Source organism: Alligator sinensis, unplaced genomic scaffold (assembly GCF_000455745.1).
Source record: "Alligator sinensis unplaced genomic scaffold, ASM45574v1 scaffold653_1, whole genome shotgun sequence".
NCBI lineage: Eukaryota > Metazoa > Chordata > Crocodylia > Alligatoridae > Alligator > Alligator sinensis.
Genome location: NW_005842498.1, coordinates 15,528 through 37,624, shown reverse-complemented (window position 1 = coordinate 37,624; position 22,097 = coordinate 15,528). Strand labels below are relative to the sequence as shown.

Sequence of the window (22,097 nt, the reverse complement as noted above, 5' to 3'; positions counted from 1 at the left end):
TTGCCATCCTCAGCTCCATGGCAGCTTTGGCCCATCTAAGTGCCTCCCTACAAGCACGAGCAGAGGAGGTGTATTCATCTTTGGTGATCTCTCCCTGTTTCCGCTTTTTATGTGCTCCCCTTTTGTCCCTTAGGCTGCCCTGGATTTCTGTGGTCAGCCAGGGAAGCCTCCTGGCCCCTTTCCCCCTTTTGCCTCGCTCGGGGATCGTCTTGCTTTGTGCCCGAAGGATCATTTCCTTAAGGCACAGCCACCCTTCTTGGGCTCCCATCTCTTCAAAACTCCTACTCTGCAGTGCGTCCTTGACTAATCGCTTGAGTTTAATGAAATCAGCTTTCCTAAAGTCTAGCACTTTCACCCTGCTAGTTAGCTTACTCACTCGACGTCTTATGGTGAATTCTATTATTAGGTGAATTAGTTCTAAGTCAGTCCACACACAGTGTTGATGCACTTTAATGCCTGCATGTGTAGATGACGGCCTACTCCCTCTTATTTTGCACTAATTTACTCTACAGTAAATTTAAGCTGGTGTAAATGAACGTGTAGACACACCCTGGAAGAATTACCTTGCTTCACCTTGCTTCACATGGTGTTCATTTGTATATTTGAGGGCTAGGTGGATCCATCGAAAAGGAGACCAAGAGGTAGTGGGGATTCTAAGTGATACATAACACCATTTTTTTTTAGTGCATTCAAGAAAATCCACCCTCTTAATGCCAGAAAAGAGGCTTTTGAACCCCAAATGAGAGTTACTCCCTCTCTAACTACCCTGCTTCTGGTTATGTTCTATGAAAAGATCAGGTTCAAACTAGACTTTTTCTTCCTGCTGCTATAATATTCAAATGACAAAGCATAAAAGAGACAGCACTTCCTCCTTGAGGATAGGAAGCCAAGATAGTTTTATTTGAAGGCGTTTTGAGTCATACTCGGACTGGAATCACATTTGGAAGTGGAGAAGAGGGGTAATAGGGAAGAAAGAAGGAGGATGTCAGAAAACATCATTTATACTGACTTGAACTTTCCTGCAGTAGCTGGGTTGGGTTCAAGGCTGGTGAAGGACAATGATACCCAGGCAGGTAGGTCAATGTTTGGTGTGCTGTGTGCTGTACCTGGGTCACATTTTGTGAAAAAACAAGTGTTGTGGAGAGACAAAACCACAGTCACAGAAAGGAAGGGGAGGAAGGAAGGAAGGGGACCCTGATGGAGGGAGTACAGGTGAGTCACCATGCAAACTTACTCCCAAATACCTAGGATGATTTTAATTCAAGCTGCTAGTCACTTCTATTCATGTCTGAAGGAGGATGCTCATTTTACAGAATAAGGATGCATTATATTCAGTTATTGAAAAATACTTTTTTTAAAGGATGGTTTGCAGTAGGATCTAGTTAATTTTTCTTTGGGATTGGAAATGATGGCTATTTATCTTCAAGTGACTGCTTATCAGTTGTTTGCCATTTTTGAACTTTCTGTGATCTGTATTTTGCCTGCCATTTCAAGGCATAGCAGATTTTTCACATGTATAGAGATAAAAATATTTTACAAACATTCCAGATTTAAATTGTATATATTCTGATTTGCTCTATAAGAACTTATAGAGAGATAAAGGCACACTATATAATTTATTTTCATAAAAATGTAGTCGTTTACTACATAACAATTACATGATTATGATGGGTGAAATTTTTGCTTTGCACCCTTACATAGACTCATCACCAAAACAGAAAATAATTCTGCAAGAATGGAATAATTGATTATCTATGCTTTTTGTGCCAAGAAAAGCTGAAGACTTTTTAAAGATACAATGAAGGACATGGATCAGCACTTTTTAAGCTGACTAGTTGCAAGGATCAAGCTCCATAATATGTGTGTACATTTGGAGTTGACTAATTAATAAACAATGAATTCACCAAAGGGTTTTGTGTACTAATCAGAATGATGCTGGTGGCATTTAAGTGCCCTGAGTAATAAGGCCATAGTGACTAGTTAGTCCAGTGATTAAATAATCACTGTACAGTATTCTGAAATACATCATCCCCATACAAACCTTCACTGAACCGATAATGATAAACCACCGGGGGTATTCCAAGCAATTCTATTCTTTTAGTGCATGTTTCTATGACTATCTATCTGAGAGAGTAGTAGAGACTGCCATCTTTGTTCTCTGCTGTTGTCTACACAAAATGAAAACTGTGCAAAAGCTTGTGCAGACATATTTAAATTAATATATTTATATTTGTATTAAGTGAAGTTTCCCACTGCATGCTTATGAAGAGGATGGTGACAGATTAATCTCTGTGGCCGCAGGGGACCAGACAAGAACAAAGGATTTTAAATTGCAGCAACAGAAATGTAGTTTGGCTGTCAGGAAGGACTCTCTCACTGTAAGGGTGATTAAGTGCTGGGATAAATGACCAAAGGAGGTTATGGAATCTCCATCCTTGGAAGTTTTTAAGGTAGACAAACATTTATCCAGAATAGTTTACACATCTGGTGTACAGCCCTGAGCAGAGGGTTGGGCCAGATACAATCTCCTGAGGTCCTTCCACCCCCTACTCTTCTTTGATTCTGTGATTCTCCCTCAGTTAGTTTAAATATATTCCTAAGCATTTTAGAAACTAAACCCTACTTTGGTTTAAATGGAAACAAGAGCATCTTCCCAGCTTTCTGTTGCAGCCTAACAACATCATTTAAAAATTCTGCCTTAGTTTGGCCCAGTGAAGCTCTACTTACAGACAAACAGATTTCTCTTTTCTTTTCTTCCTTTCGTTTTCTACTTCTCTTTTCTCTCGTCAGATAAGCCTGTTCAGTTTCCATCCCACCCTCACTTTTCACCTTGTCTAACTCATGACTCTTCACAGCCAATTCTGCAGATTGTTCTTCAGGTTAGCTTTAAATGACTCAGGAAACTGGGGTCTCTGTCACTTCACCAGATTATTCCAGAGCCTAATAGAAAAATCCATCTACACCCGCCCGTTTACACCCTTCACACACTGGCAGCTCATTATTATGCAGTTTCCTTTGTGGTCATGAAGCCATACTATAAATACCCCAGTGCTCCACATTTAGCTTAAGGGGAGGGCAAAATGGGTGCAAAACATGTCCCTTCTGGACACGTTGTGTTTTGCATGGGCCTGTAACTAACTATACTAGGTGCAGGGAGAGGAGAAGCAGACTCTGTCTCTTCACACTTTCTGGACCTGAGAAAATCCAGGCACCATGAGGAATTTTACAAAACACCTAGTTTTCTACTTTGCACGTTTGTTTTTTCCCTTCAGTTAAGCTGTTTGTTTTTCTGAGAGGAAATCTAGTAATTAAAATGCCAGATAGCAATGTAGCCATTAGATACATAGAAGACATCCCTGCAAGCAGCAGAATGCAAACCAGTGGCTTGAAGTTGCAGCAAAGTACGTTTAGATTGGGTATCAGGAAAAACTTCTTTGCTGTTAGAACAGTGAGGCAGTGGAACAGACTGCCTAGGGAAGTTGTGGACTCTCCATCATTGGAGGCATTCAAGGAGAAGTTGGACAAGCACTGGTCAGCGATGACCTAGGAGTAGCTATGCCTATGCTCTACTATGGCTGCTCCTGGGCTTTGCTGCTTGCCACATGGAGCTAGGAAGGAATTTTTTCTCATCTTGTTGCTTCATGTGTCAGGGTGTTTTTAAGCCTTCCTCAGAAGCACTGAGTGTTGGCTGCAGCTAAGGCTGGGCATTTTGACTCGGATATGTCAGTGCTCTTTTTGAGACTAAAATCCATAGGCTCCTGGCTAAAGGGTCTTGCCACTCTGCTCAGGGTCACACCAATCCCAACATTTGGGGTCAGGAACTAATTTTACCCCAGGTTCAGATTGGTATGGACAGTGTTGTTTTTTTCTGTCTTCTGTCTCAAGTGAATTTTAACAACCCTTGTGGCAGCGGAACACCAGCTGTCATTGTTTCTTTGCTTTACCTGCTGCACGTTAGGGTGTTATTCTTGTGGTTGTGTGTCAGGGTTGACTGTGTAGTTTTACTAATGTATTAGACAAGGCTTTATGTAGGAGGGTTTAGATTGGGTTGGGCTAAGGAGTTCTCACCTTCTCTCTGCTTTTCTCTGATTCTATTATTCAAAATATCATGGCTTGTCTCTTTTAAAACATTTCCCCGCTCCTTTATGTTAGTCCATATCAGTGTGGTTCTGAGCTGCCCAGCACTGACCACTGCATTCTTAAATGGATAAAATTTGATCCAGTGCAACAGGCCACCAGCAGGCCCGTGTATTAAGCCCACGTAAGAAGGCAATGACACTTGGTTATAAGAGTAAGAAACTGTCACTTCACGCATTGCAAGATGATGGCTTGTAATACACAACCAAAACCTGCACTCACATTTTACGGGCCTACAATGAGTAAAACAAAACAATTCAAAACTCCTGCTGCCCAGTTCTCTGTTTCCTGCTCTCTCTAAGTGAGTCCTCTCACACCCCTTCCCTTGCCGTACATGTGTATCTTTTGCTTATGTACTAGTTTCTGCTCGTATACACGTGTGCGCGCGCGCGCGCGCACACACACACACAGAAAACAGCAGCTTAACTGGGATGTTGCTGAGCACAGTACAAAGACACCTTTTGTTTATGGTCCCTTAGTGGGTTTTTATTCCATTCTGGTTTCTTCTTCCCTCTGGTTCACATCTTTTTTTTTTTCCCCCTCTTTTGAGATCCTATATATGCAGAAGTGAAACTGAAACCCATGGACCCAAGCTGCTTAAATACCTGTGCAGCAGCTGGTGAGTCTTCTAAAGCACTGGTGCTCAACCTTTAGTTTTGGCCCCATAGGCCAGATGAGTGGGGTGAGTCCAGTCTCCAGGTTGCATCAAATTCCATGTGCCAGGATCAGACCCTAGGGCCTGCAACCACCCCCTGCAGCTCCCATGTGCTGGGACTGGTCCTCAGAGGCAAGGTTGCCATCCTTTCCCACTGGGGCCTGCCACTGCCCCCTTCTGATTTCCTGCATGCCAGGATTGGATCCTGGGACCCAGCACCACACCTGCCTGGCCATGTGCTTGGGGACTGCGTGCCCAGTTCAGCACACAGGGCCCAGACCTCTCCACTGATATAGGAATGTGGTGGTGGGGGAGCAGTACCACCACTCTCCTGCTACCAAATTTTCAGACACATGGGGAGATGCATGGGCCAGGTGACATGGGGCCATGGGCCAGATCTGTCCCATGGGCCAGGGGCTGAGCACCTCTTTTCTGAATTGGATGGTGTTAAAGCAAGAAGTAGGGGGTGGGGGGTATCAGGTCTTTCTAATTTTGCAGCATACAGCTGGTAAAGTAGAACAGTACAAGTGCACACCCATTTCATTTGCAGGTGGGAGGCAGGAAGGCCACAGCTCAGACACAGTTCAACTACATTAATTGTAACTGATCTTGCCTGAAGAAGTCCCAAAGTCATTAGAAAAGTACAGTTGTACCTGTACTGTACACAGGACTTCAAACTCTTAAATGCATGTCATGGGTAAATGTAGGGGTTTAGGTTGTAGCCGTGTTGGTCTAAGGATATAGGCAGACAAGGTTCCTTGGGTGAATTTGATATCTTTTATTAGACCAACCCAAATGGTTGGAGAATAGTTATTAAGCAAGCTTTCGGGTTCAAAAACCCTTCGTCAGGCTCAGGAAGCTGCAGCAGTTGGTGTGTGCTCTTCCTGGATGGAATGAAAAGTAAAGAAGCCGGGGGCTGGGCTGGGCTGGGCTGGGGAGTCAGTTGCCAGGCAGATTATAATGTATCAAAAATCCAATGTCTATGTTTAGTCCATGATCTCTAGTATCCAGCAGGTTGATGAAATGGAGCTCATAGGCTCGTCTCTGGGATGTGTTGTGTAAATTTCCCTTGAGGATCAGGACTGAGAGATTGGAGAGAGAGTGGCCCTCCTGTGAGAAATGTGCCCCCACCGGTAATTGGGTGTTTCTGTCTTTGATGGATTTCCGGTGTGCATTCATTCTGGTGCGCAGTTGTTATCTGGTCTCTCCTACATATCTTCCATCAGGGCATTTGGTGCATTGGATGAGGTATATTACATTTTTGGAGGTGCAGCTGTAAGATCCAGGGATGCTGATGGCTGTGTTGTGGGGTGTAGTAATAGTGGGGGTGGTGGAGATGTGGGGGCAGGTTTTGCATTTCTTGTCATGGCATGGTCTGGATCCTTTTGGTGTGTTCTGGGTATCCAGGTGGCTCTTTCAAATGTGCGATCTACCTCTCTGGAGGAGTGTCCTTGCTGGGTGAAAGCCTTTTTAAGATTGGTGAGGTGGCAATCCCGGGTGTTCTCTTCAGTACAGATGCGGTGGTATCTGAGGGCTTGGCTGTATATCACTGCTTTTTTGGTGTGTTTCGGGTGATTGCTGGTTCTGTGCAGATATGTATGTTGGTCTGTGGGTTTCTTGTATACTGTGGTCTGTATTTTACCCTTCTGGATACTGATCCTTGTGTCTAAAAAGGGGATGTTGGTGTTGGAGTATTCTAAAGAAAGTCGGATGGAGGGATGGTGACTGTTGAATTTCTGGTGGAACTCAATCAGAGATTGCAGGTTCTCACTCCAAATGATGAAGATGTCATTGATATATCGTAAGTACAGCAAGGGTTTGATGGTGCAGTTCTTGAGGAAGTCTTCTTCCAGGTGGCTCATAAAAAGGTTGGCATACTGTGGGGCCATTTTAGTGCCCATAGCTGTTCCCATCATCTGGAGGAAGTGTTGATTATTAAAAGTGAAATTGTTGTGTGTGAGGATGAAGTGTATAAGCTCAGTGATATCTTTGGGTCTGTATTCTGGGTTGTAATCTTGTTCCTGTAGATATGTAAGGCAGGCATGGATGCCATCCTGGTGTGGGATGTTGGTGTATAGACTGGTAATGTCCATGGTGGCTAGGAGCGTGTTGCTGGGAAGGTGGGCTATGTTTTTAAGTTTCCGTAGCAAGTCTGTGGTGTCTTGGACAAAACTTGCTCTGTGGGTGACAAGCGGTTTTAGGATGGATTCAACAAAACCTGATATTTCCTCAGTTAGGGTCCCATGGTTGGATATGATAGGTCTGCCAGGGTTCCCTTGTTTGTGGATTTTAAGGAGCATGTAAAAAGTCCCTGGGTTAGGTAGGGGGGGGGTCAGGGGGATTAAGGTCTGTAGTTTTTCTTGTAGTCTTGATGGAAATGATTTGATGGTATTGTTGAGTTTTTTGGTGAAAAGGGGAGTAGGATCTTCTTGTAGTTCTTTGTAGTAGGTGGTGTCAGAGAGCTGTCTGTTGGCTTCCTTTATGTAATCCTCATGGTTTAGGATGACTATGGCTCCTCCTTTATCTGCTGGTTTTATTACTATTTGGTGGTTATATCATAGAGATTCTATGGGTAAATGCAGGATTTTTAAAAGGGGGTACAATGTTGAGGCGCATCATCACATAAAACACAACACATATTTTTCTCAAGTTAAAGAAAAACTAAAATCTTTCCTAATATGCTAGCAAAGCAAAAACAAATGTAACTTTATGGGAGTGCAAACTAATATGCTAGATCCTATCTAAAGTCTTAAAAAACACAACAAACTAGGCAAAATAGTTAAAATAATTTCTCTTATTAATCCCATAGTCATTGTAATTAAATGTAAATTTCTTATTTGTATTCCTGACAGTGCAGCCAACACTTCACTGTTGGTTATTTCCACACCTCCGTTAATGCTCACCTGAGCTAATATTACCATATCTGAGTTTAGTTTTTCAGGTAGAGGTAAAAAACAATTTGCAGGGCTGTGAAAAAGAAGAGAGACATTGCCAGGCATGGCTAACAGAGCACAATTTCATAGGAAAAATACTGTGATAATGGAACATCAAGACCATTAAAAAGGAGAGAGAGTGGTTACCACCTGTGTAGTGAAGATAGATTGGCAGGAAGCAGGTGGATTACAGTGATCCATGAAGTCAATCAATTCCCCCAGTGATGCCTGAATAGAAATGCTGCTGCCTATCCCAGGGGGTAGGCTTTAAAGTTTGGGTGAATCAAGACTCAAAGCAGGGGTACAACTGCAGCTCTGCATTCCTCCAGATCCATCCCTAAATGCACCTTATCTTGTAGTCTGCCTGATGACATAAGCATCTGAACAGGCATGTTCACCGGGGTTGCACAGGGATACATGAAGGCAACATCTGACATAGCAGCTGGAATTACATATCCCTTTTGCTGGTCAGGCACAAGGAAGGCTGGAATCTACTTCCCTCTCCCTGAGCTGTACTGGGTCTCCTTGGCAGCCAGGTGTAACCACAGCAGAAGTATGTTTTAGTCAGGAAACCCAATACATATTACTTTGAATGTATTAATGAACCTGGTCTGTTGACTTGGTGAATAAATGGGGATATTTTTCATAGCTATCTTTTGGGGTGAAATCACCTGCAGACTAAACTTTCTTTGGGCACTAAACTTTGCAAAAATATTTTTATTTGACAGATTGCCTTCAACTTTCTGGTTCTGGTTAAATTACAAGATAATTAGAGGTAATGGATTTTCAGTGCATCAGTCCTCCTGGAATATGCTAGAGAGACAAACTGAGTGTGATAAGGAGGAAGAAGAAAGTTAGCTTGGGCATCCAACATGTGTCAAAACAGGCCAGTGTGTGGGTTGGAGGTGAGAGAAAGAGTTAGAATACTTTTATATATAGCCATAGCAAATAACAACAGTTTGTTCCTCAGGTCCCATGAGCCAAGAAGTAAATATAACTACCAAAGAACCAAGTCAGCCTAAGCCAGGTAAGTAAATATGCCAGTAGAGGGTTGAAATAGAAAGAGATGGAGGATCCTCCTTGATCCTTTAGTGCCATGTTTGCTGAGTTCACACAGTCCCTGAACATCCACATGATCTCCCTTCCAGTCTCCCTTGGCTCTTTGCTTCCTGGTCAGCTCTGTGCTGAGTTGACAGGATCCTTGTTATGTCAAGGATCACACTGAAATAAACCCGGGAAGAAACCCCAAAACAGGACAGTCACAGACAGAATGAGGGAAGGAGAGAGGAGAAAAGAGATAGCCCATCTCTACTGTCAGATTTACTATGACTGGGCACTCTCTTATAGTAACAGCCCTCATTTGCTATAGCAAGGCTTTGTCTTGCACCTGGGTTTCCAACCCCCTCCTGAATCACTGCTGAGCAGTAGTGGGGGTCCAACCAGTAGTGGAAGGGTTACAGCTGTCCTCACCAGGAGAGGGCCAAGTGGTACTGGAGGATATCCATCAGGTCTCGGGTGAGCCCGCAACATATCACAGAGAGGGCAAACAGGAAGCAGTTCAGTGCTGTAGGGCTTAATATGTAACTTATGAAGATTTAATTTAGCTGCTGAGGTCAGAGAGGGGAAAGGAAAGAAATATACTTAGGACATAGCTTGAGAAGGAGAAGGGTTCCTTTCCCAGCAGGTCCACCCTCAGATTTGTCCTCCTCTCTGCAGGTGGGAGGTGCTGCTCCAAGGTCTGTGCCCTTGCACTGGTGGTTGTGACAGTCTTTCTTTTGGCCACAGGCGTGACGCTGATAGTTGTACGTGAGTATTGCCGAAAATGCCACAAATGCTTGGACTTGCCATGTCCCTGTGGCTGGCATTTGCCATTCAGGATTCCCCAGCCCCAGGTGGGATCTACTTCATGACACCCACAGCCCAGAGCACCAGGTAGCTAATTATTTCATGATTAAATCAACACTGTAAGACTCCATTACACAGCCCCTGAGTCTCATGCCTGCCAACACCCAAAGATAAATGTCATAACTGAAGTGAGATGCACAGACTAAGCCCCTGTGTTTTCAGTTTCACAGGCTCAGAAGTCATCAGGGCAGCAAACCCACTCTGCAGCCACCACAGCTAGAGAAAGAGGTAAGCCAGGGGCATGGCAGTTTGCTTCAAAACCAGACCAGTCACCTTGCCTCACTGTGATTTAGGGGAGATCCTGGTAGGAAATCCACATCCCCGCCTCCTCCCTGCTGGGGACATGGGTTTGTCAGGCTCAAATGTCTCACTTGGGTTGCTGCAAGCAGGAGCAGACTGTAGCTGCAACACCCAGACAAATGATAACGCACTTGGGGGAACAGATTGACTAAAGAGCTAGGGCCAGACTTTTTTCTGCTCATCACTGTCTACGTGGCCAGGTTTTCAGGTATGCTATGCACCCAGCTTGCTGAGCTGCATTGAAATTCTAGCTACTCATTTTAGTGAGCCTCGGAAATGAGCTATTTGGAAAACTTGGCAGACAACATGGAGTGGGTAGCAGGCAGCTGCTGCAGCTCTGACTACCTTTGAGCCTGGGTTGTGGCCTGAGTCAGACCCACAGCAGCCTCCTGTCCAGCTCCCATGTGCCCTTCCCTTCCCCTTACTGTCAGGCACAGCTGGGCTCTGGCTTTGGGTGGGGTCACTCCTGGACACATGGAAACTCCTAGGTAGGTAGTTAGCAAACTGCCATTTAGATGTGCAAAGGGAGATAGAATCCCACCCTGTGTCTGCTTGTTATTCCCAGGGCTCCCAAGTACACCAGTCCCATCTGAGCCACGGTCAATCTCCAAAACCTCCAAAGGTAAAACAAATAAGCCCATGTCACTGAAAATTCAGTTTTCATGCTCATGTAAAAACAGGTAATCAGCAGTGTGGACAGTGCTGCAAGGCCCTGCAAGGGCTGAGCTTCCCCGTGTTATGCTGCCAGCTGAACTCAGCATGCTGAGCTGAATCGAAATTCTAGCTACTCATTTTGGTGTGTCTCGGAAATGAGCTATTTGGAAAACTTGGCCCATATTGTCTCATCGGGGACTAGGGATAAGGGAGGGAAGAGTGAGGAGTCCACATACCACTGAGATTTTCCCTCCAGGCAAATGCCCTCTCTGAACCCAACAAAAACTTCAGAAACATAAGCAGCCATTCAACATGGAGATTAAAAGCAGGACTCTAGTGACTTTATAAAGCCATGTGTTTGGCACTTATATGTGGATAGTGATTCTACTTCTCTTGTATTGTGAACATGTAGGTGTGTGCTCATTGGGGTGGCCATCATAGAGGACAGTCCAGTTGTCCTCTGTCCTCTATTGATATGAAACTGGATGCCTTTATGTCCTCTATTTACTCTTGAAGAGAAAAAATAGAGGATATAAAGGCATTGAGTTTAGTATCAAGAGAGGACAGAGTAGCAGAAAACCGGAATGTCCTCTATGATGGCCACCCTCTGCTCATAGACTGAGAATATGCAGTAAACTACCCTATTAATTCAAATATAAGGTGATGTTTTCCCCCCTCAATCTGCACAGGGGGTGGGAAATCCCTTCATCTTATATTTGCATATGACATAGAGCTAGTAGCAGGCAGCTGCTCTGGCTCTGACTACCACAGAGCCCAGGTTTTGGGCTAGAGTCAGACCCACAGTAGCTTCCTGCCCACCTCCCTCTGGCCTTTTCCTCCCCTTTACTGTCAGGTGTATCTGGGCTCTGGCTCAGGGCACGTGCAAACTCCTAAGTAAGTCATTAGAAAACTGCCATTTCGATGTGGAAATAGAATTCCACCCTATGTGTGCTTGTTATTTCCAGGTCTCCCAACTTCGCAAGGCCCATCTAAGCTACAAACAGTCTCCAAAACCTCCAAAGGTAAAACAGATAAGCTCGTGTCACTGAAAATTCAGGTTTTATGCTCATGTAATATTCTGCTTAGTACACGGAAAAAGGGGCCAGTACAAGGTTTCTGTTTCTATGCTCATGTTAAAACAGATAATCAGCAGCACGGACACTGCTGCATGGCCAGACATGAGCTAAGCTTCCATATGTTGTGCTGTGGGATGGAGCAGCCCAAGCAGCACCCGTTTAAGTGACCCAGACTACTTGGGCTGTCAGTATCTGACAGTGAGGGGAGAGGGAAAGCAGAAACTGCAGGGAGCAGGGGGAGAATGGGCAGCAGCTGTGGGGAGCTGGCAGTGGAGGCCTGCAGGTGGCAGAGGGAATGGAAGGCTGTGGGAGGAAGAACTGGATGGAGCAGAGGGCAAGGGGCCACCTGATCATCCCCCAACTACTGCTTTCCCTGATCTGGTAGTGGGGCAGGAGGGATTTAAGACAACCCTCCAAATTGCAGATTCTGTACTTGGCAAATTATAACAAATGTGTTAATTTTCCATATTGAGAATCTAATTACTTGGGGGGTCATTTTATATGTAGGGTTATTTTCACTACAAATGTATTCAGCTGGTGTGCATCCAGGACATAAAGCCAGGGATGGCCAGAAAGATGGTTTAAAAACTGCCATTTAGATACACAAAGGAAAATAGAATTCCACCCTACGTGTGCTTGTTATTCCCAGATCTTCCAACTACACAAGGCCCATCTAAGCAATACACAGTCACAGTCTCAGAAACCTCCAAAGGTAAAACCGATAAGCCCATGTCACTGAATAATTCAGTTTTCTTGCTTATGTAAAAACATGTAATCAGCATCTCTGCTTGGCCAAGCCAAGGCTGAGCTTCCACGTATTATGCTCCAGGATGGAGCAGTTCAAGTAGCATCTGAAAATAAGTGGGGGGCAGAGACAGAGACTGCAGGGGGTTACTGGGCAGAGGCTAGGGGAAGCTTGAGGGGTGGAAACAGGCAGAGACTGGGAGAAGTTCGGGAGGGGCGGAGGCTGTGAGGAGCTGGAGGTGGGGGCGTGCAGATGGCATGGGGGTGGGAAGGCTGCAGGGTGACGAAGTGGGTGGTGCACAGGGCAAGGGGCCACCTGCCCAGTCCCCAAGCACTGTTTTCCCTGCTATAACACTGGGAAGGCAGGATTCAAGGCAATCCTCCAAATCTTAGATTCTGTACCTGTAAAATTATAACAAATATTTACATTTTACATATATAGAATCCAATTATTGGGATGGTTGTCTTATATGTAGGTTTATTTTATATGTGAGTAAATATGATATTAACTGCATGAAAATGTATGTGTGCCCATTGTGTATGCATATCTGTGTCTAACCATAGAAATATAGCCAGCTGGAAACCCATGGCTAAAAGGTGTTGAGAACCCTCCCATGTTTTCGTCCCAATTGTTGAGTAATTAGGGTAGTCATCCATAAGGCCATAGACCTACACTCTAGGACCTCTTCACCTAGAAGATGTTTGAGCCTGCATCTTTCTCTGACCTCCCAACATAGCACTGTAATAACCACATCACAGGTCAGGCATGATTGAAATGCTTCTCCAGTGCTCCTTGTTGAAGCTGGCAACCTGGACAACCAAGAGTGTGAGATATGTGGAGGCAGGGGGAAAAGACCAACCAACAAAGCATATGCCAAAGTAAGGTGGGTGCTACTCTGGGAGAGAGCACAGCCTGAGTTCTAGCCTGAAGCCTTGTTCCCAGTGGGAAAGAAATTTCACACTGCACTGCTCTTATTCTATGTTATCCAACAAGTAGTAAAGGTAAAGTAAAGTAGTAAAGTAAAGTAGGCTGGAACAGTCCAAGTAGTAGTAGTAAAGTAGTAGTGCCAAGTGAAGTGGGGTTGGGGAGGGCAGGGACTAGCTGATGCCTAACTTATAGTATGGTTGCTGGAGTACTATGCTAAGAAATAAAAATAAATGTAGGCTCAAATCACTTCAGTGGGAGCCTAGAGAACCTGGGTTTTCCTACTTCCATAACAAGTGCACCAGTTATGGCTAAAACATGAGAGGGCTATGATCTTCTCATATATTCTGGTACTTAAAATCATGAGTATCTGTGCATAGCTACAAATGCCAATGTGCGTCCAGAGCATAATGTCAGGGCCAGGGATGGCCAGGTAGAGGGTTAGAAAACTGCCATTTAGATGTTCAAAGGGAAATAGAATTCCACTCTGTGTGTGCTTGTTATTTCCAGGTCTCCCAACTTCACAAGGCCCGTCTAAGCTACAAACCGTCTCCAAAAGTAAAACAAATAAGCTCATGTCACTGAAAACTCAGGCTTCATGCTCATGTAATATTCTGCTGAGTATAAGGAAAAAGGGACCCGTACAAGGTTTCCGATCCTCTGCACAAGAGGGAATCCCTTGTGCTGGCCCAGCTGGAAGGCCCCCAGTGTCTGACAAAGAGACTCTGCAGTTCTGTCTTCCATAGGGCTTCTGCTGGGACCAGAAATGGGAGCCTGGTCTGCTCACCTGACTTGAGGGTAGCAGAGCCAGTGACTGAAAGGGACCTGTATATGTCAAGGTGCAGAAAAAACATCCCATTTCTCAGTGGTGGCCTTAGGGTTGTTGGGTCCCTGGGCAAGACAGTCATTTGGGGCCCCTTATCTGGGGCTCCTTAGAGCAACTTTCTTGCAAAAACTTCACTCCACAAAATTTGTGGCCCCAGGTGGTCACCCGGTTTGCCCTCCCTTAAGGTCACTACTGCATTTCTCTTCTGTGGGCTGAGTTGGCATCATTAGGATTGCAAGTACTGTTACTATAAGCCCCTACATTCAGGGGCACATCACTTCTCAGAACATGACCTCGGGATTGTACCTGTCTGGGATTCTGAATTTCTTTTCATTTTGGCAATTTCAGAAAATTTCCTTTGCTATTTTCAAATATCTGAATGTGGTGCTTCCCCCGCCCTCCCCCCAGCTTTTTCCAGATATGCATTTGTTCTCAGAAACAGCTGCTTCCTAAAACAGTGGACATGGTATCTCACTGGCCAGTCCCCAGAACATTGGCTCCATGAAAAATTGTTCAGAGTGACTAACACTCTGACACAGGACACAGCCCCTAACATGGCTTGGTTTGAAGCTATGCAGTAACCAGTGATACCATGTCCACTGACCCTTGAGCCGCTATTCCATATTCCTTCCACCTCAGGTTCCTATCCAATGCCTAGCAATGGAAGGGGATGTTCCTCTTGCTGTGATACAGCACTCTCAGTAGCCTCTATATAGCTCATAACCACAGTGGCCAAACCGTGGCTTATGAAACACATGTGGCTTGCCAGCACAGTACTTGCAGCTCCCCCAGTGGCTCCAGGGGACAGCACAGACCATCACCTCCTGCTGCTCTGGCTTTCCCCTGCTGGGGCAGGGGCTACAGCTGCACTGCTTACCCCAGAGCACTCCCTGTGGGGAAAGCTGAAGCAGTTCAGCGGTGCAGGGGGAGTTGCTCACCTCCACTCTGGGTCGCTCTGCAACCCCTCTCCCCGCCCTCCCCCCCCCGGCTCTTGATGTGGCTCCAGATGTGGCTCCCAGGGTGAGTAACTCTGGCCACCCCTGGCTTATAATGCCTATGGTGCTAACTGCATCTGCACACTCAGAATGACTCCAGCTGCTAAATCTTCCTTCCCCACCTCCCAGGCAGTTGCCTGGGGACTAAGCAGAGAAGCAGCTGGCTCTAAGGTACATGAGTACCTTTTGTTGTACCACATGACAAGAAAATCTGGCTGTGCAGGGAAATCCCTGGTTTCCCCACTGCCCCAGACCTGCACCCCAAGTTTGGGGTAGCACAGAAAAGTGCTTCCCCATTCTGCCAGCTCCATGGGGCTGGCTGAGCAGGGAAGCACTTTCTCCACTGCCTCAAACCCATGGTGACAGTCTGGGGCAGCAGGGAACACAGGGAGATCACATTTCCCCTTATTCTGCATAATCAAGGGTGGGACAAGAGGCAAAGTATGTTTCACCCAGTGAAGTGGATAGCTATGTTGGGACATGTTGCAACACAAATGATCTGCTCCATTCTGCGAGGTCTGTTTCCAGCCTGAGCCCCCTGACAGGTGTCAGCTATGTCTTCTGCTCTTCTCTGAGATCTGCAAAGAGAGCACTCGTTGCTGCTGCGTGACACACATGATTTTGCTCTCCTCATGCCCCCTCCTGCAGGCTGCCCTTCAGGGTGGAGAGAAAACGGAACGAGCTGCTACTTCTTTTCTGAAGGGAAGGACAAAAAGAGCTGGAATGCCAGCATGGAGGAGTGTAAAAAGAATGGCTCCAAACTTGTAATTATCAACAGCAAAGATGAATTGGTGAGCTGGTTACCCCATCCCTAATGCCTGGTGAGATGAATGGTAATGAGCCTTGGTTTTTGCACTGGCATCTTCCAGTGCCCTCAGGTGCTCACAGCCAGACATGTTCACTCTGCTCTGGGTGGAGATCTGGGTGATGGGAACACTGCCATACCAGAGGAAGAATGCTGTTTGGGGTGCCTTTGCTAAAGCAAGGAAATGGCTCTTATTCTGAAAGAGAAAGGTCCATGTAGGGATTCAGAGGACCTTTGCTGGGCTAACCATCCTGGGACAATTACATGGGTATAACCAATAACTCTTTTCTGTCTCAACAAGCCCTTAGAGACCCTGGAAACAGACCTTCTGGAAATGGGGGTAGGACCAGTGAGAGGTTCTGCCACTGCTCTTCAAGCCACAAACCTATACAGACCCCGTAACTCCAGCCTGATCCCCCTCCCACATTGGCCTTTGCTCCCTGATTGGTGGTCTGGTATCCTATGCCTCAAAGGGTGCTGTCAAGGACTGTCTCTGGGGAAGGGAGAATTTTCTGGCCATGATATCTATGTTCATTTCCCTTCTAGGACTTTCTCAACAGAACATCACGGAATTACTACTATTTCCTTGGCCTGATGTACTCCAACACCACTAGGAAATGGAATTGGATAGATGACACAGAGCTTGATACAGACATGTAGGTGCATTTCTGCCTATCCCTGTAGATAACAACAATAAACATCAGGGAGCCTGACAAATGTGAAGATTGCGGAGCCAGGCACAGTGGTACAGACTCTAGGCTGGGGTTTCCCTGCTAGAGCTAGGCTAAGAGCAGCTTGCCTACCTGCAGGCCAGGAGAGGGGTCCATCTGGGGGATGACTCTGAGGGTTCTTGGGTAGTGGTGGGAGTCTGTGGCAGGCAGGTGGTGATAGTGGGCAATGTGATTATTAGGCACATAGATAGCTGAGTCTGTGATGTCCAAGAGGACTTCATGGTGACTTGCTTGCTGGGTTCAAAGGTAGTGGACCTCACAAGGTGTGTAGATAGCCTGCTGGGGAGGGCTGGGGTCATGGTCCATGTGGATGCCAACAATGTCGGTAAGTATAGCAGGGAGAACCTAGAAGCTAAACTTAGGCTGCAAGGTAGGAGGCTGAAGTCCAGGACCTCTATGGCAGCATTGTTGGAAATGCTTCCAGTGCCATGAGCAGGGTCAGGTAGACAGACAGAGCTCCAGAGGCTCAATGCATGGCTTACACAATGGTGCAGGGAAAACGGATTTAGGTCTATTAGAAACTGGAGGACCATTTGGAACAGGGGGAAACTGTACAGAATGGATGGTCTCCACCTGAGCCAAAATGTTACCAAACTGTTGGCATGTAACATTAAAAAGTTGTTAGGGCTGGTTTTGAACTAAAAATGATGGGGATGTGAGGAAGCCAACAGGTGCGGAACATCACACAGTTTAGACTGACACACCCTATAGGGGTAAAAAACAGTATGCAGACAAGTACAGGCAAATACCTCTAATGAGTAGAAGGTCACACAGAAGTAACCAACCAGGCAACAAAAAAAAGAACAAGTGTTTTTATACTAATGTTAGAGGTCTAAGATCAAAGGTGGGGGAACATGAAGGCTTAGCAGTGAATAATGATATTGACATATTAAGTATCTCTGAAACATGGTAGAATGAAGAAAATTAACGGGATGATGTAATACCAGGATACAAATTATATAGGAATGAGAAAGTAGGCCGTAGTGGTCGGGGAGTGGCACTCTACATCAAAGGCTTCATCATATCAAATAGGTGAGGTTTTTCAACTAATAAGAGGTACCTTAGAACCTTTGTGGATAGAAATCCTGGGTTTCAATAGAAAAAAAAGTACATCTAGGGATATACTATTGACCCTCACATCAGGATGGCAGCAGAGAACTAGGAATGCTAAGTGTGCTGAGACAGGCTGTGACAGGAGAAAAAGCAGTAATTGTGGGGGACTTCAATTATACACAAATAGACTGGGTCAATCTAACATCAGGCCAGAAGACAGACACCAAATTTCTTGATGGTATAAGAGACTACTTCCTGGAGCAGTTAGTCCTAGAACCTACAAGAGGAAATTTCTTTAAGGACATTAGAAGCTAAAGACTTGCGAGGGAGTCAGTTGAGCCCTTGAATGATTAGGGTGCAAAAGGGGCTCTAAACGATGACAGGACCATTACTGAAAAATTGATGTCAATAAGCAGGTGAAGTGAGGTGATCCAGCTGATATAGTATATTTGGACTTCCAAAAGCCTTTGACAAGGTTCCCCATCAGAGGCTCTTAGCTAAATTTGGTATTCCTGGGATTACTGGGAACATGCACTTGTGGACTAGAAATTGGCTTCAAGATATAAAGCAAAGAGTCAGTATAAATGGTCCCTCAGGGATCTGTGTCCAGACCAGTGCTGTTTAACATAGTTATAAACTATCTGGAAAAGGGGGTGAATAACAAGCTGGCCAGATTTGCAGATGACACAAAATTATTGAAAATGGAAAAGACCAAGGCTGACTGTGAGGAACTACAAAAGGACCTGGCATGAGTGAGCAAATGGGCAACCAAATGACAGATGCAGTTCCATGTAGATAAATATAAACTAATGCACCTGGACAAAAATAACCCAAAGTCTACCTTCAATATGGGGGACTCTACATTAGCTGTTACTACACAGGAAAGAGATATGGGACAGTTAACTAAAACCAGTGCCCAGCAGCTTTCAAAAAGTCAAACGAAAAGTTCCGGGTTTTTAAGAAGAGAATTCTAAACAAAATGGAAAGTATCACCATGCCTCTTTATAAATCCATGGTACATCTGCACCTTGAAAGTGTATGCCCAGTTCGGGTCTCCACACTTCAGAAAGGTTATAGAAGAACTATAGAAGGTCCAGAGAAAGGCAACAAGGATGATTAATGCCATGGAGGGGACTTCCATATGAGGAAAGACTAAAGAGGTTAGGCTTATTCAGTTTAGAGATGAGATGCTTGAGGAGGAACAGGTTAAGAGTTTGCAAAATATTAAATAGAAACTAAATAGGGGTTTACTATTTACTCTTTCTCACAATACAAGAACTAGGGAGTCATAAAATGAAACTACTAGTAGTAAGTTTGAACCTAAAAAAGGAAGTTCATTTTACATGTAATTAAGGTGTGGAACTCATTGCCATCAACGTTGTGGAAGCTGACAGTTTAACCAGATTCAAAAAGGGACTGGACAAATTATTTGAGGAAAGGGACATCAGTATCGGTTGAGCACGGCAGTTAGAGATACAGCCCCTGAGTCAGAACTTCCTAGACCTTAAAGTCTGGAGGGTACAAGTCAAAGAACAGTGGGAAAAAACCTCTGATCATACCCAGTTCACTCCTCCTTTCAGCATCCACTCTCTGCCACGGTATGACATAGGATCTTGGCAACATGGACCTATGATCTGACTCAGTAAATGCCAGTTCTTATGTTCCTATGTCTGCTGGCGGTGACATTTGGCATCGGTCATCTTCAGTGTGGACAGGCCTGGAAATGGGGTGAGGACCCACAATTTTCTGTAGATTGACTGAGGCAGAGGCATGTGGTCCTGGAGTGGGTATCAGAACAGAGCTGGGTGCTGGGAAGTGGTTGTACAATGTGATCCTAGCCCCTCATAGAGAAAGGGCATCAGGTCAGAGATAGCTCCTTGGAAGGGAAAGCAAAGCCAGGGACTGTCAGGTGGGTTGGGACAATGGGGAAAGAGACCAATGAATGCTTCTGTGGAGCAGCTGGCCGGGACAAAAAAACACAGTTGCACAGTGCCTGGGCCTATATCTCCCTGCAAGTGAACATCCATCACTTTGCATGGGGCTTTAATACTTTAACACAGGACAGAAATGGGACTAAATAGAAGCTCTGGTTCTTTTCCTCTGCCTGCTCAGATTCAACATAAAGCGGAACTTCTCTGACTATTTCTGTGCTGTTGTGGGACACAACCGTGTAGCGAGTGCTGATTGCAATGGATCCTCAACAACCGACTATATGTGTGAGAAAGCTGTGAAATAATCCAGATGTTCCAGGAAGGGGAAAATCCCCAGACAGCGGGAAAAGTCACAAGGACTTCCCCTTGGCACATTCACTAATATACATGCAAACACACACATGCATAGGTGCCAGCTCCATCTCCTCCTCACATACTAGGATCAGAAACATGTGTAAACAGACTTTCCCATATTCCCAGGTGTCATCCAAAACAGCACCTCCATGCACAGCCTCACACAAGTGTATACACACAGACCTGTGGTCTTATGTGTGTGCAAGTGCTATCATGCTTGCAAGTGTCTGAGCGTATTCTACAGAGGAGATGGCACAGCCATATGTGACAAGGCTGTCCACTTGTGCAGCCTATAGCCATGTTTTGCCTTGACCTAGATGAGACTATCCTTTGTGTTGTGTGGGACTGTGAGCGTATGTACCCTTCCGCCCCATTGCCATATTCAAATTGCCTTGACCTCTCTCTTGTCCTCCCCACTCACGTGCCACTCCGTGATAGTAAAATGATACTCAGGAGGATGGATGATTCTCTGAGCAGAAGTCATGCTGGCAGGGTCACCGGTCTTCTGCAGCCCTACACCCTGCCCCTTTCCTCTCAGGCTGTTGGTTGTAAGTGTGAGATGCCTAGTAAAGACTCCTCTCAAGCTCAGCTGAGTTCTTTGCTCCACAGCTTCTCAGCATCTGTTTCCTCTGGCCAAATCCTTCCTTGGCTTAACTAATCAGGTTACACTTTGTCTGCCTTCTCTTCTCTCTTTCTCTCTCTCTCTCTCTTTGTTATCATCTCTATATCTTTCTTTGTGGAACTCACTGTTTCTGTAATTATACCTGGATCAACTTATTTAATGCTTTCTCATCTCTTGTAGCCTTAATTCAGGCCTTACAGACTGAATCACTTTGAAGACCCCAGGTGCAGGATATAAGGCCCTGTTTAACCATAAATCAAACACTAGGGCAGGGATAGGTAACCCGCAGCATGGGTGCCAGAATGTGGCACGCAAAGGCTTTTTGCTTGGCGCACGTGCTTTGGAGTAGATGGTGGGGAAAGGGCTGGGACTGTGCTGCCACAAGGATCAGGCCCCTCGTGGCTCCCCTACCGTCTGCCCCCGATACACCAACAACTTACAAGTCAAGGTGGCAGGTGCTTTTGACACTCTACCCAAAAACGGTGCCGACCCCTGCGCTAGGGGGATCCTTCTCTCCAATTGTCTCTCATTTACTCAGGGACAATAACTCAAAAAGGGGATTTCTTATTCCTAGCCTCCACTGCTTCCAGTTCCTTAACAAAAAGGATTTGATCATTCTTGTGTTTTTTCAGTTTGATGGCTCAGATAGGCTGTTACCATCCAGCTTAAGCCCTGCTTGTCTTCTCCTCAGGATGCTGTGCAAATCCCTTCTTTGCTTTAGCCACCTCAGTTTTCCTGTAGGCTCCACTCCTCTTGATGGGTTCATCCTCTCCCTCATCCCGGTCAGTCCCTGCCAGTTATCCCATGTGGTATCCCTCACCCCACCCTGGCTCTGGGGGCACGTGGGGATGACCCACACTACCCCGCTGTCTGCAGGTACTTATCTCTCTGGAAGGACAGAGGTGTTCCTTGCTTGTGGCTTGCCTGCGTCTCAATGACTCTTGAAGGTTCAGCTGACTGGACTTTCATCTCTGCTGGTCTTCACAGCTCCAGGTCTAGCTGAGCAGTCTCTGCTCTGGGAGATGTCAAATGCTGCATCTCTCTTTGGGGTCTTCCTTTAAACTGCCCAGTTTTCTTTCTGAACCAATCAGTGCAGACTCCCTGGGGCATGTGCTCTCATGCCTCTGGGTCCTGCCTGTTTCCTGGGTTTTCCCCAGACCTTTTCCTCTGGCCTGCTGGGACACACGGCTCACTCAGACCCATCTGAGTAAGTTTCCTGCCAGCACAGCCAGCTCTGCAGGGGTATAGCAGGGACTTGGTCCCAGCCTCAGCTACAGGGACTGTGAAGACAAAGAGGTCCCTGAGAAGCAGGACCTGTTTCCCAGCCAGGCCCTGGGCATATATTCTAGCAGGGACAGGAGGACTCAGAGCCAGTGATATTCCCATCACCACCCAGCCACGCTTCATACAACCCTGGCAGCCTGCACCCACCAGCACTGGAGATGTGCACA

At 45.8% G+C, this 22,097-nt stretch overlaps 1 protein-coding gene across 1 annotated transcript; it reads left to right on the top strand.

Moving 5' to 3' along the window:
- The first annotated feature begins 952 nt into the window (after positions 1–952).
- On the top strand, positions 953–19,975 carry LOC112551539 (C-type lectin domain family 7 member A-like). Its single transcript, XM_025212979.1, has 11 exons — positions 953–1,073; positions 8,696–8,752; positions 9,442–9,531; positions 9,793–9,858; positions 10,496–10,552; positions 12,310–12,372; positions 13,840–13,887; positions 15,427–15,435; positions 15,799–15,941; positions 16,502–16,611; positions 19,852–19,975. The coding sequence occupies exons 1-11, from the start codon at positions 983–985 to the stop codon at positions 19,973–19,975; spliced, it is 858 nt and encodes a 285-aa protein (XP_025068764.1). The 5' UTR covers positions 953–982.
- The last annotated feature ends 2,122 nt before the right edge of the window (positions 19,976–22,097 follow it).